Source organism: Mus pahari, chromosome 9 (genome assembly GCF_900095145.1).
Source record: "Mus pahari chromosome 9, PAHARI_EIJ_v1.1, whole genome shotgun sequence".
Taxonomy (NCBI): Eukaryota; Metazoa; Chordata; class Mammalia; order Rodentia; family Muridae; genus Mus; species Mus pahari.
The window spans coordinates 60,100,030-60,118,746 of NC_034598.1; the positions used below are offsets into that span (position 1 = coordinate 60,100,030).

At 44.3% G+C, this 18,717-nt stretch overlaps 1 protein-coding gene across 3 annotated transcripts in view; it reads right to left on the minus strand.

The window, feature by feature from the left end:
• Window positions 1-813: 813 nt before the first annotated feature.
• The window catches only part of Ptprb (protein tyrosine phosphatase receptor type B), a 108,378-nt gene continuing 90,474 nt past the window's right edge, over window positions 814-18,717 (minus strand). For all 3 annotated transcript variants that reach the window (XM_029542218.1, XM_029542217.1, XM_021204663.2), the window contains 6 exons: window positions 16,822-16,956; window positions 15,276-15,398; window positions 14,691-14,854; window positions 11,213-11,348; window positions 3,707-3,827; window positions 814-884 (listed from right to left, as the gene is read on the minus strand). In XM_029542218.1, coding sequence (XP_029398078.1) covers window positions 862-884; window positions 3,707-3,827; window positions 11,213-11,348; window positions 14,691-14,854; window positions 15,276-15,398; window positions 16,822-16,956 — 702 coding nt within the window. In that variant the 3' untranslated portion in view covers window positions 814-861. The remainder of the gene's footprint in view (window positions 885-3,706; window positions 3,828-11,212; window positions 11,349-14,690; window positions 14,855-15,275; window positions 15,399-16,821; window positions 16,957-18,717) is intronic.

Sequence of the window (18,717 nt, forward strand, 5' to 3'; positions counted from 1 at the left end):
TAGGGACATGTTGGCACACCATGCTTTCTCTGATCAGGGACATCATTCACCACTGTAACTCTTTCCAGAAGAGAACCGGCTAGGGCTGTTGCGGGTGGCTCGGGTGGCTCACTGCTTTGTGCAGGAGGTTCTGGGCAGGAGCGTCCCTCACCCCTGTTAGTATCTCTCGCTATGGGAACCCTTAACCCCATGGTCACTGCAAGCTTCAAGGTGACCATGACTTGGGACCCTGGGAGGAGTCAGACAAAAGCTTCTACAGCTCAGCCCTGGTGCTGTTGGATCCTCCTTTCAATTCATTAATTTATTTTTAATTTCTTGGCATACGGCCTACCACAAAGGTTTGGCCACGGCCCTAATCTTTTTTTGACTATTACACTCCTTAGACCCCAGGGTTCATTCGTAAGAGAGCAGCTCAACCCAGCTCGCCTCATGGTATGCTCTCTCCAGCTCTGACTTTCGTTTACCCAGTGACTGTCAGGACAGGTAAGAAACAGCCCCAGGGACTGTCCTTGCAACTTCCTCGACACACATTTCACCTGTGGCCCTGTCATACAGGCTGAATGGGTCTATGTACAACAAGCCATGAACACTTTAGTGTGGAAAAATAGTATTATATAGAACTTAATTTTAAACATTATGAAAAATACATATTTACAGGAGAAACTACAAAATAAAAGTATGTACAATAATATCTGTTACCTTTAAATTACATAAATTCTTTAACATTCTCCAGATTAATAAATTATACATAGTATCAACAGAAATGGCTGGCACCCCCACAGGGCATGAAGCAAGGTATTTTTTTTTTTTTTTAAGTCACACAGTGAAAAACTTTTATCCAGGGGATCTTCAGGTGAATTCTTAATGTCTTGAGTAGATTGCATCTGGAAGCAAAAATGGTATGGTTAGAAACTGTAAAGCAGCTCCTAACATGTGGGCCACATCCCTTAGGGAGTCGAACGACCCTCCTACAAAGGGTCACATATCAGATATGCCACATATCAGATACTTACATTGTGATTCAAAACAATAGCTAAAGTGCAGTTATGAAGCAGCAATGAAAGCGTCGTGGTCGGGGGTCACCACAACATGAGGGTCACAGCATCAGGAAGGTTGAGAACGGCTGCTGTAGAGAGACTGCCTCCACTGTCCTACTTCTGAGATGTACGGAAGACACTGGTGGACATCACTAAGGTGATTTAGGACATCACTAAGCTCTTTAGCATCACTATGGAGCTCGCCCATCCTCTATAGAAAGGCAGATTCCTGGACTTGGAAGGGACTCCCGTGGCCCTTGCCTTGCCTCTGAGTTACAGAGGCAGACCAAGGCCAGGACACAGACTATTTTGCCTGAGGAGACATAGATTAGGAACTCCCAGCAGCCTCAGGGCTACGTCCTGACTCCTAGCCTTTAGGATAGTAGTTATACTTCAAGCCCACAGTTAGCTTCTTCTAGGCACACCCAAGCTTAGTTTTGCAAAGATTCTCAGACAAGTTAACACAAGACAAAGAACGCTTTAAGATCGACCCCACCATCCCCCGCCATCCCGGAGTTTCTTAAAAGTGGCTGACAAACAAACAAACCTTAATTTACTTCCCAGATAAATTAGGGGGTAATTATTTACAACACAAAAGATTATCTGATTTGCAGAGCACTCCTCTAAACTGGCTCTCCTTGGGTTCTTGACAGCTCACTGCATAATAACAAGTTGGCTGGGTGGGCAGGAACTAAACTCTTGTCAGCTAAACAGCACTGAAAAACAGAGAAGGCAGGTCTGAGCCGTGTCTGTTAAAGTGTGAGCAGAACATGCAGGTCCTGAGAAAGGATCTGAGGCCTATGATACCCCTTGCCAGCCTGGGCGGAACCTTTGGCCTCAGTGGCGCGCCAGAGGCAGGGATCCCCTTCTTGCCTGTGAATTATTGCTTGACAAAAGCACGCCTCAAGAAGTTTGTAGTTTTCTTTTACTCCTGAATATTTTTTTTTCAATCTGAAAAATGTTACATACTTGCTCTAGAAGATTTATGAAATGGTCAAAAAACCATCACGGGGTCAGAGAGATCAATCTGACTGGCAGACCTCTTTCGTTTTCTCCCCCCTATACATATTGCTTTTGTCTGTTTTGACATTCTGCATTTCTTAACTTGCCCTGCTTTGGTTAAGTTACGGTTTGTCACTCGGTGGATATTTGGTCTCTGCTGTAGTGTGGTGGGGCCTGGGAGGAGTAGGCCAAGTGGGAGGTGACAGGATCACTGCTGAGAGATTAGAGTTGGTCTCTCGGTGTGGGTTAGGTTTCACAGACGTGACCTAACTTCCACGGGATAGGTTGTTACAAGAGAGCAAACATGATTCGGCCTTAGCTATTTCTTTCTCCCTCTCCACATGGTCTCATCTGATCGAGCTAGCTGCTGGGCCCCACCAGAGCCCACCCAGGGACTCCTTTCCTTTCTTCCTTTTTCTTTTGTGGTATGAGCTCTACCACTGAGCTACACCCCTACCCCAAATCCCTTGTCTTTATAAAGTATCTAGTCTCAAGTGTTTTGTGACAGCAACCAAGATAAGCTTCTTTATAATCTATATACTTATGATGACATCCTCAAAAATGTTCTGGAGCCAGGGAGGGAGGCATGTGTCTCTAGTCTTGCCAACAGCAAAGCTGAGGTGGAAGGAATGAATGCTCAAGCCAAGGCCAATCTAGGCAGCATAGCCTTTACCTCAAATGGCAAAAGAGCCCATTCTTAATGGCCACACCGTATTAGTATTAGCGAGTGTGCTCTGGCATAGCTAGTCCCTGCTATGACTTGAATATAACTTCTGTTTCCAGGGTCCATTATAGTCAAATGCTTGGTCTGCCAAGTGACAGGGTTAGACAATGAACCCTTTGGAAGATGAAGAGTTCTCAGAGGAAGCTCTCATAGGGTAATTCAGTCTCGCCTCTCTCTGGTATCGCTTCTTCTGGCTGGAGATGTGACCACTCACCCTGTCAGGCACTCCTGGGATTCCTATCCACCATTCTCTGTGATGTCACGGGGACTGAGCCAACACAAGCACCATGCTCTTGAACCTCAGCAGGGTAAGTCAAACGAGTTTTCTGCTTTATGATGCCAGCCACCTCAAGGACTTTGCTGTGACAATGCCAAACTGACTGTATAGTCCTCTGCGGCAGTACTGAATTTTACTCCAGCTTGTAACTGAAAAGGCTCTATGCACAATGTATATTCTGTATACTTAAGATAATAGGAAGACTACTCACAGACACGAATGCATTAAAGCCACTGAAACCCGACTGCCAAGTTCTTCTCGCCATCAGTTTTGCAATTTTTAACTCCCAGTTATGGTTTCAGTGTAGTCTCCCCCAGTGGTCAGTCCTACTCTCTTAGAAAAGCAGTATTAGGGAAAGCCTTTTGCGGAGAGAGTGCTGGGTTAGGCAGGCAGACGGCTGAGATGGGCTACTGTGGGTGTGGCTCATCATCAGAGCATCTGCCCTCCATGTGGGAGCCTTGGCTACAAAAAGTCTTGATGACTGTTTAACTATGGGACCCCTCCCCATCCCACCTCTCCTCTCTGCTGCTATTTTGGGGGGGGCGTCTTTCTGGTAGAAGAAGGAATTGGAGGTTTGTGCTGGCAGAGCTGGTACTAGTTTCCAGACTGAATGCACTTTGGAAAATGCACTTAAAGACAATGAGGTGGATGCCGGTGAGGCCTTACCTCTGTGATACTCTGGATTCACATTTTCATAGATCGGAAACAGGGGGTTCTCTTGCTCGTTCCGCAGTTTCTTTGCTCTGAGGACATCTCTCACACACTGATGCAGATACACGTACTGACACTGTGGGGAGTCAGAAATCACATCAGAGAAAGGCGTCCTCCAGCAGAAGAAAGGCAAGAGACTTGTCTTAGTCAGGGTTTCTATTGCCGTGATGAAAAACCATGACAAAGAAGCAAGTTGGGAAGGAAAGGGTTTATTCGGCTTACACTTTCACACTGCTGTTCATCACCAAAGGAAGTCAGGACAGGAACTCACACAGGGCAAGAGGTTGGAGGCAGGAGCTGATGCAGAGGCCATAGAGGGATGCTGCTTACTGGCTTGCTCCCCATGGCTTGCTTAGCCTGCTTTCAAATAGAACCCAGGACCACCAGCCCAGGGATGGCACCACCCACCATGGGCTGGGCCCTTCCTGATGGATCACTAATTAAGAAAATGCTTCACAGCTGGATCTCATGGAGGTGTTTCCTCAACTGAGGCTCCTTTCTCTAAGGAATCTAGCTTGTGTCAAGTTGACACACAAAACCAGATAGTACAGGACTGTCACAAAACAGCCACAGTGCTGGGATTTTGCATTATTATAATCTCTTTTTCTGTTTTGTTTTTTCTCTCTCTTTTGTTCAAACAGGGTCTCCTTTTGTCCCTAGCTGGCTGGGACTTCACTTGGGAGCCTGGCTTTTTATCCAGATTCAGGTCCTTACATTTGTACTGCACGCACTTGAGTCTGAACCATCTCCTTGGCTCCTGTCCGCTCTCTTTCCATGACAGACATCTCTGCAGAATGTGCTGTGAGTGCTTAGAGCTGCACACAATGGGTCCTTCACAAGGCAGGCACAAGGATGAATCTAAACATTTTGCTATGCCCTTTACATAAGCTATCTTAGGAGCACAACACCCTTGCGAAGCCGATGCAGCCATAAAACAAACTGAGATCCAGAGTTCATTGGCTCGGCCAAATTTTCATGGCCAGGAAATGAGACCCTTGGATTTGATGATAGAGGTATGACGTCCCAAGTTCATGTTCTCAGTATTCTGATTTATTTTCTTATGAGGAATCCACCTCACTGCACACTCATTCTTCTTATGTTCCCCCTTTCTATTTCAGATACGGTGGGAAAAGGAGGTGTGTACAATTAACCCACTGATTGCCACAGCTTCCAACACAAGCTCAGTGTCTAGGTCTTTGTCCTTGTAGCGTCTGAGTCTGACACATGGAAGAACCTCAAAGATGCGGGTGTGGATGTCCGAGACCTACAGAGGGTTACTTAAAGAGGACAGGCCCTCAGGCTAGTCACCTGGGCATTAACTATTTTAGAAAACAAATACAGGAGGGAGGACAGGAGACATAGCTCAGCAGTTAAGAGTACCGGCTGCTCTTCCAGAGGTCCTGAGTTCTATTCCGAGCAACCACATGGTGGCTCACAACCATCTGTGATGGGATCCGATGCCCTCTTCTGGTGTGTCTGAAGACAGCAACAATGTACTCATATACATAAAATAAATAAAATTTAAAAAAATACAAGAGAATAAAATGCCCTGGTGACCATAAAGGAATCACAAAGATTCCACTGATGAGAGAGTCTTGGCCATAGGCAACCAAACTTATGAACGGGGTTTCCTTCCTTTCTACCAAGGGGTGGAGGCCTGTTTTCTGTAGTGCCTGGCCTTGTGCTTCCTAGCACGATACAGCCATTGATGCAAACCAGGGAGAAAAAAGGCTGGAAGGAATGTACACCATTCAAGGGAGATTGGCTTTCTTCCCACAGGTTGAGAGTGGTGAAGCATCTTAGAGTCTGTTTCCCCTTCAACGCAAGGAACCCACGTTCTCTCTCCAGATAATATCCTCTGTCCATTCAAGGTATTAGACGTGGTACCAGTACCGGGAGGATGGATATTAATACTCTTTCTGGACTGTGTGTTTAAGGTGATCCACATCACGGAGCTTGTAGGGTTTTAAAGGTTTGAGATACAATATGGAAATAAAAGTCTCCCCTCACTAATACTTTTTCGAAGTGAACAGTTCTTGTTTTTATGGGTGGCATTAGATAGCATTCCTGATTGGAAACTGGCCTGGTGGTCGACTAATGGGACTTTAGAAAGTATGTCTAAAAAAGTCACTAAATTCAAACTTTTATTTTTTATTTTTCTGGAGAGTCTCACATAGATCAGACCGGCCTTGAACTTGCTGTATAGCCAGGGCTGGCCTGAACTTCCAGTCTTCCAGCCTTAGCTCCCAAGTGCCGGGAATGCAAGTAAGGGTCATTACGCCCAGTTTTATTCCAAACTGGGGAATGAATCAGGGCTTTTTGCATGGTGGGCAAGCAGTCTACCAACTGAGCTACCTCCTCAGTCCTCTTCTGCTTTTGATCTTTTGTGGTGCTAGGAACTGAACTTAGGGCCTTACACATACTGGGTAAGAGCTCTACCACTGAATGGTAGTATCAGCTAGGTTAGGACTTAAAACAACAAAAAAAGTCGAACAAAAACAAACAAGCAAACAAATAAACAAAACCCAATCATAAGCAAGGCTTGCTCCAGTATTAAGAACTATTAAACAATTATTAGAACTATTATTTTATATATATATATATATATATATATATATATATATATATATATCACAGATTATACTTGGTTTTATCCCACCTTGAAAATGACTGATTATTATTATATGTGTGTGCATGTCTGCCTGAGTTTATGTTCACCATGAATGTGCAGGGGCCCTTGGAGGTCAGAAGATGGGGTTGCTTCCCTGGGGCTGGAGTTACAGGGTGTAATCCACATGGGGCTGAGAACCAAATCTGAATCTTCTGAATGAGCAGTAGGCACACGCAACTGCTGAGCCACCTCTCCAGCCCCACATAATTCCTATTTTTTAATTAAATTGCTTGTGGATGGAAGAGGTAAACTGCCAATGAACTCTGTTATGCCCAGGCCATAGCTTAGTAATAAATTGTTCAACAGTGATTCACCATGGGCTTTGAAACTAATTACTTTCTATTAATTTGCTTTGTCTTAAATATCAGCTTTTCTTTTCCCAATAGGATACCCCCTTCAAAAACTGATTACTTCTATAATCATCAAGTTGCTACTGTACCTGTACCCCCATTTAGTTCTTAATGCAAAAAAAAAAAAAGTAAACCTCAATTCACAAAAGATTTGGTTTTTCTAATGGGGAAGTGCTGGCTGAGTGCTAACATATCCCATTCTATTTGATTCTACCAATCTTTGTAGTGTTATATAGGATTTATGATATTACACACATGGCTATACGTGTTCGGTTCATGGTTCCTGAGAGCATAGTTTAGCGGAAGGACAGACATGTGATCAACTACCTAGAAGGTGATAAACTAGAATTGTTTATAAAGGTTTATACAGGACAGGAAACGCTTGAGATCATTTGGAGGAAGAAAATATCAACCTAGGAAGAGAGGGCAAAAGTGAGTCTGGAGTCCAGTGTGGCTAAAATACGGGTTGGTGCGTCATGGGTGACTTTCAGGATTGTCTCTTAAGTGGGAGCCAAGACACTATATCCCACAACGTCCCAGTGCCTCCTTCTCATGAGAGCAGTTACCATGCCTGACTATATCACTGTTTATTCTCAGAAAGGAGGAGCTTTGGTCCATGGAGGCTGCCTCTGCTCAGAAAGGCAGACAGTGATGGTTAGAACAGATGCCCTTGCTTGGGGCCAGTGTGTAACTCCAAGAGTTTGGACAGGTTCATGGAAATGGTGCATAGCCCAAGTTGTGTCTGAAAGTAACCAGGAGCCCGAATGCACACACATACACACAGCTGAAGAGTACTTACAATGTGTTAGCCATTTCTTCCTCAGTTTACAAATTAATTACAGTCTGAGTTTGTGGAAATGAGATGGAAATAGAACACTGGAGCCGGCTTTTTAGCGACATAATTGTAGGGTGTCTGCTCATGTGTAGAATAGATTTCAAAAAGTCGTACAGAGACAGAAAAGTTTCTAGTCCCATGGCCTCATCCTCCTGGGGCAGGGAAGGATGACAGTTAAGATATGGGTGATGAGCTGGGTTTGGTGGCACACGCCTTCAGTCCCAGCCCTTGGGAAGCAGAGGCAGGAGGATCTCTGTGAGTTTCAGGCCAACCTGGTCTACAACGTGAGTCCAGGATAGCTAAGGCTATTCTGCGGTGAAACCCTGTCTCAAAAAACAAAACAAAACAAAACCCCAACAAAACAAACAAAAGGAAACAAAGAAGGGAAAAGGAAGACATAAAGAGGTGAGTGGTACCATCCCATCCCCCAAGAGAAAGGACAGACAGCCAGCAGCCATAGAGAAGGCACAGTTACCGGCAAGTCTGCGGATGAGAGGCTGGGATTCTGCCACTGAGGTCACCATTGATTTAGTCTGAATTTACCAAGCAACGTGGATGTGATGGCCTGCCTGTCCTATGTTGTGACAAAAGGAGGTGCCCAGCAACAACCTAGGAGCACTGGGACTGTACAATGACAGCTTAACAAGCCCCTGTTCCAACAGCCAGCTCACCACAAGCACAAGAAGTGGTGGACCACCCCACCACCGTGGAGATTGAGCAGAGCTGGGCTCTCTGACAAATAAATGGCACAGAAAACAAACGGGGAAAGGATTATTATAGACAGGAGAGGGGCAAAGGTACAGCAAATGAGTGAAATAAGTAGACTTGGGGCTTTAGGGAAAGGTAGATAATTTTTACTATACACATATAATTATATATATTTATATGTTTTATAAAATATAGGTAGGATCCAAGCGTGTTAGTACATACTCAGGAGGCAGAGGCAGGCAGATATCTAGTTCAAGGTTAGCCTGGTCTACCTAAAGACTTGAAGGACAGCCAGGGCTACACAGAGAAACTATGTCTTGAAAGACCATAAATAAATAAATAAATAAATAAATAAATGTTAAAAAATAATAATAAAAATTAATTAAAATGATGGGTGGGGCATTTAAATGCTGACTAGGGAACTACAATTAAAATCATTAAGTGTGATAAAAGGTATGGTGGTCATGATGTTGAAGAGTATCTGTATACACACATGCGCACACACACATATATATATACATATACATACACACACATATATATATACACATACATATATACACATATACACACACACATATATATATATATATATATATATATACATATATATACAGATTTGCTTTATGAGGTCAGAGAATTGGTGTGAGATACAGATGAGGAAATAACATGCTATTATTTGTAGAAGCTGGGGTTTAGGTTCATAGAGATTCATTATCTAATTTTCCTCATTACTCCCCTGCCTTCATCCTACGGTACTAGTGAACAAACCCATGGCCTTGTATATATTAAGTTAGCACTCTACCACTAAACCATACATAGCCCCAGTTTTGTAAGCGCTTAAACAATTTCATAACAACACACTGAGAACATGGTAGATAAACTGCTACAGTGAGTGTACTGGCCAGTCATAGTGGCACAAGCGTGTGACCTTATTGCTATGGGGATTAAGGATTACAAGTCCAAGGCTAACCTGGCCAATATAGTGAGGTCTTGTGTCAACAAAACAGAACCTGCTCTGGGAGATAGCTCCATGGTTGAGAACACTTGCTCTTGAAGATGACCAGGGTTTGGTTTCCAGCACCCACAATAGGTGATACACAACCAGCCACGTGACAAAATGTAGGTGAAAATAAATAAATATCCTTAGTTACGGTCTAGTCAGTCAGAGTAGAGCCGAGCTATATGGCCAAGGTATCTATAAATATAATCTGAGTCCGAGTCTTGTTTCTGGGAGCATGGGGCCGGGAGGCAAAAATGGGGCCACCGTTATGTACTTGCATCTCTCTCTCTTTCTCTCTCTCTCTCATCTCTCTCTCACACACACTTATAAATAAAAGTAGAATAATCTTTTAAAAATCACCATCTAAACAATTACAGACAGACAGACAGACAGACAGACAGACAGACAGACAGACACACACACACACACACACACACACACACACACCACACTCAGGGCTAGTAGTACAATTGTGATAGCAGATCTGATGAGTAGAGACCGTTTACAGGAGAGGTAAGGACACCGGGTTCTTGCCAAGTGTGGCACAGAAGGTGAGCTCTGCGGGATGTTAACGCATGCTGCACCAGAAAGAATCTGGGGGACAGAGTGATTTTAGAAGAGTGGGTTCAAGAAAGCTCAAAGGGAACCTTGCTGCGGGGTGCTGGTTGCTGCAGGGTGCTGGTTGCGGAGCACGGATGCTTGTGTGGTTTCCGTGGTTACGGTGACTGTACGGTACAGTAGTGGCCTGTGGCTAGAACTCTTCTTCCACAGAAAGTTTTTTAGCTTTTTAGCTTTTTTGTCTTTGTCCTCTGAGTTTCTTGAACAAAGATGCGGGAAAGCTGATGAGTAGAGAGCCTGAGCTTTGGAAGGTGTTAACGCAGGAATGAAATGAGCCTGGTGTCTATGAGGTTTGTGTCGAGACCTGACTGTAGGGCTGCAGCTCAGCGGCTTGGTATCCAGAACAAGGTCCAAGCTTGGCTACCTCGTGGCTATGGACTCCCCCACCCCCCCACCCCCAACCTCTACCCCTGCCCAACCAACATAATATTTTTATTAATTATTTGGCAATTTCATGTAATGCACCTCGGTCACACTTCCCATTCCTCCCAGGTACACCTTCCCACCCTTGCTCCATCCTCCCTCACCCCCCCCCAAGAAAAACCCCAAACCAACAACCAACTAACCAACCAAACAAAAATCTACCCAGGCCAATTTGTATTGCCTATATACTCAAGACAGGGTTTCTCTGTGTAGCTTTTGCTGTCCCGGAAGTCAATGTGTAGACCAGGCTGGCCTTGAACTATACCTGCCTCTGTCTTCGGAGTGCTGGGATTAAAGGCATGCATAACCACTGGCTATGGATTTTGTACAAAACTTTTTAGCCTCTGGGTCTTAGCTTCCAAGCTTGGAAATGTACATAAATACCATGGGGCAGTATTTTTAGAAGGATCTACAAATGTCAAAGGACTTCTCCAAGGGAAACACATAACCTTCCAGATAAACAGCCCTTGGCGTATCCAGAGGGAGGATGCATGTGGAAGTGGGTGGAGCTAAGGGAGAGACGAGATGTAGAAGTCTTTATAGGCCTTTGTGTGCTTATCTACCAGGCTGCCTTGAAATGAGTTCTTAAGTGGTCTAGCCAGTCCCCCACCCCCACCCCCCATAATGCTTTCCCAGGACACTCCATCTTTCTTCCTGTCTACCAAATAAATTCTTCCCTCAGTAGCCCAGTAAAGAATATACTTAATGCTGAAGGCAATGAGATTTACCTCAAAAAATATGGAGTCTTAGAAAATATGTATTCTCACCTCTGCATCTTACTCGGGCATCCTGGACAGTTTGGTGGGGGAGTTGTGGGGGAGAGGGGCACTGGTGTCCAGCTCACAAGTCTTACCTCGGTCTGGACCATGTGAACCCTGTGGAGTCTTAGGTCATGCACTGCCCCATAAATATCCACAGAGTCCTTAGAGTCCAACTGCTGGAGGATCCGGTCCAGGGCAACAAACGTCCCTGTTCTGCCCACACCAGCGCTAGAGAGAAGAGGAGGGAAGATGGATTAGTTAATTGCTCTTTCAAGACTACATCAGGAGACTCTAGTCAACTTTCCTCAGTCTCTCAAATTATGGGAGAATACAGACATTCTTTCCACAGACAATCTCACTCTCATAGAAAGATAATCCAGAGTCCACGTGGTCTACCTCTTCCCCTCCCTCTTACCCTTCACCCCATTGACGTAAGCATCACTCTGACCTTTGCCTATTTCAAGCCCATGCCTATTTTTATAATTTTCCTATATACCTGCAAATCCAAGAGAACATTTTGTACATTTTGAACACTTACTAAGATGCTAAGACACTTTACATATCTTTTTGCCAAGTTCTCTATCAATACTGTATTGTTTTGAGATTTACCCATTTGTGATATAGAACTAATTTCATCTCTCTTTGTCTCTCCTTTGCTTCTCTTTGTTTCTTTCTTAATTCCTTTCTATCTTTTCTTTTTCTTTTCCATTGTTTGCTTGCTTTAAAAAAAAAAACTGAGAAAGTTCTTGCTACATACTCTTGATCTTTCTGCCGAGTATTGCATTCACAGGTACATGCATCTATGCTTGGCTTACTTCCAACTTCTTGGAAAATGCCACAAACCGCTGTCCCCCACCCCTGCCCCCATACTATGGAGTATAAAGTCACTGTTATTTTTTTCTATTAAAACCGTTGTAGCATGAACACCATTGTGCATCTGCATGGCAATTTCTCGGCAGCTGATAACTGGCAGCGGAGCTACTGGGTTGGTTATAGGGTGCGGGCACTTTTGCTAGAGATTGCTAAATTGCTCCTTAATGCTGAATTCTTGATGCTGTACAAATTGATGAGACCACGATGAATTTGTTCTTGTTCAGCCCAGACAAAACTAAAGCTGGGAGTACAGAAAGGGGAACGCTTGAGCCTGTCTGTCCTCTTGTGATAAATACTTTCATAAGGGCTTCCTGTAGGCCCGCAAGAAATTCCTTATCCTCCCTGCACACCCAGCTTTGATTCACACACTACACCTGCGCATGGTTTCTGAACAAACGTTATCTTTAGCATTAGCACTGTAGCAATCTCTGTGAGCTACTTTCTGCAGGACACTTGCCAAGCTACGGCCAGTGATGGTGCCTCTGCCTGTGAGCAAACACCAAGGCTTGCCTCAGGTCGTTGAGCCTTGTGACAAAGTAGCATATGTAAATGTCTTCACTTTTGTCTTAAAACTCAGCTTTGACTCTATCAGTCATTTACTGTGGCATCTATACCCACTGGAGTCCTTCACTATTCCCAAATAAGTATCATTATTCTTGGTAGACACTCCCTCCAGTTATTTTGGCTGGCAATGAACACATTTATAAGATACAGAACAATTGTCCAGTGTTTTCCTGGAAGAAAATGCCTGCCATTCTTCAGAAAGCAGGAGATGACTGAGTGTTTCATATGCGCATTAAGGCACTGGGGTCTGAAGACATATAAAACAGGGCTCCTAGGGCGTGGGGCCGCGGGGGGGGGGGGGCGGGGAGAAGAGAAATTAACACATGACATTTCTTTTACTGTGGCAATTCTCTGCTCCTTATTTATTAGTGTCGTTCAGCGAGGGCTATCAAAATGTTCTGCACACATTAATTAGCTAAACATCAGGCTCCCTAGAGAGAGAAAGATGGCTTGTTAAGTTGGTTTTATGGACAGGTGAACTGAAGCAAAGAAAAGTCAAGAGAGTGAAAGAAAGAAAGAAAGAAAGAAAGAAAGAAAGAAAGAAAGAAAGAAAGAAAGAAAGAAAGAAAGGAAGGAAGGAAGGAAGGAAGGAAGAANGAAGGAAGGAAGGAAGAAAGAAAGAAAGAAAGAAAGAAAGAAAGAAAGAAAGAAAGAAAGAAAGAAAGAAAGAAAGAAAGAAAGAAAAAGAAAGAAGAAATTTAAGAGCAAAGACTGGCTACAGACAGCTGGAGTGTTTAGCTCAGTCCCTTTGCCTGTCTCTTGCCTGCCCTTCCTCCATGCAAGGGTACAACTTTCTCTTCTCTGGAGGGCACACGTGGCTTCAGAGACTATGGTTTTATAAGGCACCTATCTGTCTGTGGCTTGATCTTGAAGCTTCCAGAATTGTGAAATGTAAATTTCTGTTGTTTGGAAGTTAGCTGGTCTGCAGTACTTTGTTATAGCATCACCAGTGGACACAAACACGCTACTAGGCCTGGCTGGAAGTCTACAGCAGGGAGCTTGAAAGATGGATAGTGTTTATTCATGCGGTAGAGAGAGAAAGCTATTCTGGGCAGTTAGAAATAACAGGAAGCAGGAATACACCTGTGCACCAGACTCGGAAAGAAAAAGGACATGTTTTCTCTTACTCGCAGGACTGACATGTTTTCTCTTACTCGCAGGACCTAGATGCTCTTAGGGCACGTTTAGAATGCGTGGCCTTACTGGAGAAAGTCTTTCTCTATGGCTGTTCATAGTCATACCCCACTTCCTGTTTGCTCTCTACTTCTTGCGTATAGTTCAACACGTAAGCTCTCAGCATGTCGTTCCAACCACCATGCTGTTGTGGGCTGCTGCACGGTCCCTGCCGTCATGGAGTCTAAACCTCTGCAACTGTAAGCCCAAATAAACTCTTTCTTCCATAGGTTGCTCACGGTGCTTTATCATATCAATAGAAAAGTAACTCATACATTATACATGCACTTGTGTGCGTGTGTGTGTGGATGTATGAGAGCGTGTGTAATTACACTAGAAAGGAAACCTCGAGAAGGGAGACAGTGATCTTAAGGAAGAAGATAATGGAGTAGGCAGGATGTGAAAGCCCAAGGGTTAAGAGGAAGGTAGGGATATGAGAGAGATCTGTTGGGGAGGGAAAAACACCAAAGTAAAGCATAAGGGAACACATGTGTGAAAATGTGACAAGGAAACCGACTGGCTTGTATGGAAATGAGAAAGATTAGTTTTAAAAATTGGAAGTGAGTAAAATGAAAGAATAAACTTGTAGAGCTAACTTCTTGACTAAAATGGGGAAGGAAGAGGCAAGAAATTGGACCATAGGTGCGATGGGGCCATTATGGGGGACATGGAAGTCATTCAGAAGATGCTCTATTTCATGCCGTATGAGAGTGAACGAGAGAGAGAGAGAGAGAGAGAGAGAGAGAGAGAGAGAGAGAGAGAAAGCGCAGTGGGAGGTGAAGAAAAAAAGGAGCTGTGAAGAAGAAGGAAGTTAGAAGAGGGAGAAGACTATAATAAACATGGCGTGAGGTGGGCTGGTTGGTGTGGAGAAACCTTCACGGGCCACAGGCCTTTGCCTTGTTTCAGGCTCCTACACACATCGGTTTCCTCCACCATGACAGTCCTTCACATTGCCCATACCTGCAGTGCACTACGGTGGGCCCGGCCCCCGGGCTTCTGTTGATATAGTCCCTGACTGTCCTCACAAATTGGATCAGGGACTGGGTGGTCTCTGGGACCCCATGGTCTGGCCACACCGTGTAGTGGAAGTGACGGATGAGTCTGTGTGCATCCAACTGTTCTTCCTGCAAGCAAGGAGATGAGAGAATCAACTGAACAAACCTCAAACGACAGCCTCTGACCACTGGTCACGCAGGACTTTCCATGGTCAGAAACTATAATTGTGGACCAGAAAAAGCAGGATTTACAAAGCCCCTTCTTTGTAAGTTGGGTTGTTGCCTCACCTCGCCTCACCTCGCCTCGCCTCGCCTCGCCTCGCCTCTCCTCTCCCCTCCCCTCCCCTCCCCTCCCCTCCCTTCCCCTCTCCCCTGAGACTGGGTGTCATGTAGCCTTTAGCCCAGGCTTGCCCCACACTCTCTAAGTATTTGAGGACTGACCTTGAACATCTTCCTGTATCCACCTCCCAAATGCTGGGATTCCAGATATTTCCCATAGTATCTGGCTTCTAAGTTGGGTTTTAAAATGAAGTCAAACAAACCAACATACACTGCATATCTTAAACTCCCTGATGGTCCACTCCGGGAGCACGGACTCCGAGACCATCTGCAGGATGAGATCACCGTAGTAGAGGGGGTCGTGGTCTGCTGGCCAGTAATGGTCACACTTTACCTAGAAGAGAACAAACAGGAAAAGGTAAGCCTGGAAACATGATGTGAGATGGGCCTGGACTGTCCTTCCTTAAAATCCCCGGAGCTGGGGAGCCAGTCCAACTGCTAAAACAACGTGGTTGTTTACTTTCTATAAACCTTCTCATGGCCAGGAACAAAGTCGGACTCCTGCTCCAAGGGATAGAGAGAAACTTCCCCCAAAGCAGGTCCTTCACTCTTAGGACAGTTTGAGAATTTTGTTTTTTCCCTTAATGATTTCCTCAGTGTCCTGGCCCCACCAGCTGACAAACATGACTTAAAAATCCCCTGTTCTTGGGCTGAGAGGCCTTGCACCGTATATACAAGGCCTGGAATTCCATCCCCAAGAACTTCAGCAAGAAGGGGCAAGTGTGTTCTTTTTGAAGCCTTACCCACGCAGAGGAAGGCATCGTCTTCCTGGAATTACTTGGTTCACAATTTAGTCTTATTTTCTTTAAATCACTTTCCTTACTTACATGAGCCGAAGTGATCTTTGAGAAGTGAAAACTTTCAGCTGAACTTGTGTTTGTATGCACAAAGAGTTGAGGAAAGAGGCCTGAGTATTTGTTCTTGTATTGTGTTTTTGCAGCACTTGTTAGATTGATACATTTTATGAGATGCAAATTTGTCGGCTTATAAATAGGTATTTGCATTTGTGTGTGTAGACTTGGGCATCACGTACTATGGACGTGGCTTTTATTTCACTGTGTATGGTGAGGCAGGCGGATATACCTACAAATGCATATTGAATTTCTGTTTACACGACAGTGTACATAGTCTAACCATCTCATCAATACTTGTAGTTACATCTACCTCATATAAATATTATCAAAGAAGGCTAGTCTCGCAGAGAAAGACATAGGTCCTATTCTACCCAGGATGACGGGAGACAGTCTGGAAATCCACTATACACGTATTAAGCTCTTAACATTTAGTCTCTTTTTTTCTAGTTCTAAAAGTATCCATATAATATAGAAGATTGTAAGTAGGGATTATAAATATAAGAAGTTTGAATAATAGTTCATATACATATTTTACTTTGTGTTTGCAAGTAGAGCCTAAAATGCTTCTTTCCTGAGCGGCCCCTCAGCTCTGGTAGGACTTCTCCCCAACCCAGACTCTGAAGGACACAGAGTATCCATGGGGCCAGGTTTTCTTTCTGCACATGTTTACTTCTGAGTGCCCCAGGCTTCACATGCAAATAGCTTTGGATGAAATGTCTAACCAAGAACTTTAAAAAGGAGCCAGATTCTACTACAGCGAAGCAGCTCAGGTCTCTATGAGCTTTCCCCCAAGGTCTCTACTCGGTTTTGTGGGTATAACTTCGGATGGGCAGTGAAGATGGACTCTATCAGAATCGACCACAGAGAAGCAGAGCCAGGGGTTCAGGAAGGGTCTTTACTCACTCGGCCCTTTTCAACACACTGGGTCACCATGACGATGTTGTGAACATTCTGCTCCCACGCCATTTTCCAGAAGTCATCCTTGGTGCCCGGAAGCGGTCCCTGAGTAGCTATGTATTCTCTTCTGAAGTTGTTACCCTGTGATGAATTTGCAATATGGAGAGTCAGAAACAATGGGCCTCTTCAGAACCGTAAATAAAGAGCTAGCCGGGAGAGTAGATGATATGGAGGTCTTGGCCAGGCCAGAATTGAGAGTACAACATGAACACAGTTGTCACGGCTTGGAATTAGCAAGGACAGAGGCAAAAAAGCATTAGACTATCTTTCTCTTTTCCTTCTTTCCTTTCTTTCTTTCCTTTCTTTCTTTCTTTCCTTTCTTTCTTTCTTTCTTTCTTTCTTTCTTTCTTTCTTTCTTTCTTTCTTTCTTTCTTTCTTTCTTTCTTTCTTTCTTTCTTTCTTATTTATTTTATGTATATGAGTGCCAGAATTGGGTATCAGATTCCTTTACAGATGGTTATTTGCTACCATGTGGTTGCTGGGAATTGAACTCAGGATCTCTGGAAGAGCAGACAGTGCTCTTAATCACTGAGCCATCCATCTTTCCAGCCCCCACTGGACTGTTGCTAAAAGCCACATGGCCCTTAATCAGCTGGGTGTGTTGTCAAAGTAAATGGAGAAAGATTCCAGCCACAATATAGAAAATGTTTCTGTTTGTGTATGTATGTGTTTATTGTTTGTGTGTGTATAGGTGTACCTGTGTATGTCTATGTGTACCTGTGTGTGTCTATGTGTACCTGTGTGTGTTTAGTGTACCTGTGTGTGTGTGTGTGTGAGAGAGAGAGAGAGAGAGACAGACAGACAGACAGACAGACAGACAGACAGACATTAATCAGGGGACTGATTCAAGTCTTTTTGGATTATTGTTGTCATGCAAAGGAAACTTATTGGAAAATAAGCCACTGATGCTGGGGCTTCTACCAGAGAGTGTGCAGTGGGTCTGGACTTCCGAGGACCCGACTTAATGCTAACCATGGTGGCCTAGGCATTTTCGTTAACTCATTCTTCACTTCAGCAATACATCATTACTTACAAGTCTTAGTGGAAGCTCACTGTGTCATCTCCTTCACTCGAGATCTATATTACATCAGCTCTGCTGTCCACACAACCCAACCACCCACAGGCTGCCTCTGAGCTGGCTAATCTTTATTTATCCTAAGCACCTTGCCTGTTTGACTGAAGTCATCTGCCTCTAATCTCAGCTGCCCAGTGTGCTTCTGGCTGGCAGGGATAAGACCACACAGGGGCTTCTTAGAAACGCAAGACCCCAGGCTCTACCTATCTCTGCTCTGGATGGTGCTGAAGTCTGAATGATGTTGGTGTTCGTTCATATAGGAGATGCTCTTCTGACATTACCAGCGTGACACTGCCCTGTAACTCTTCAGTATCTTGACTGTGGAACAGGTCTCTTAGAGATACAACCCCAGGATATACCTCAGCGTTTGGATTACAGTTATCATTTAATTAACTAGCATTTATTGAGTGTATAGATGATAATTTGAGGTATTTTCCTAAATTTTTGGAAAAGGAATAAACGAGGGGCTCAATGAGGTGACACAGTCTGCTGTGTCACAGAGACAGCCAGGGACAGAGTGGAATTCAAATCTGGGTTGTTTTTTTTCTGACCTTTAACGCCTCTTTCTCTGTGGCGCATGTGGGAGGCTGGCAAGATGGAAGCCAATTCAGATTCCAGAAGGTAATACAACTTTGATGTGTGTGTGTGAGTGTGTGTGTGTGTGTGTGTGTGATTACCAAAGGTCCAAGTAACAAGAGGTTGGCCCTTCTGGCATGGTAGCCTTACCCGTGGGACCATCTCTTGATAATCTTCCTTATCTCAGGACC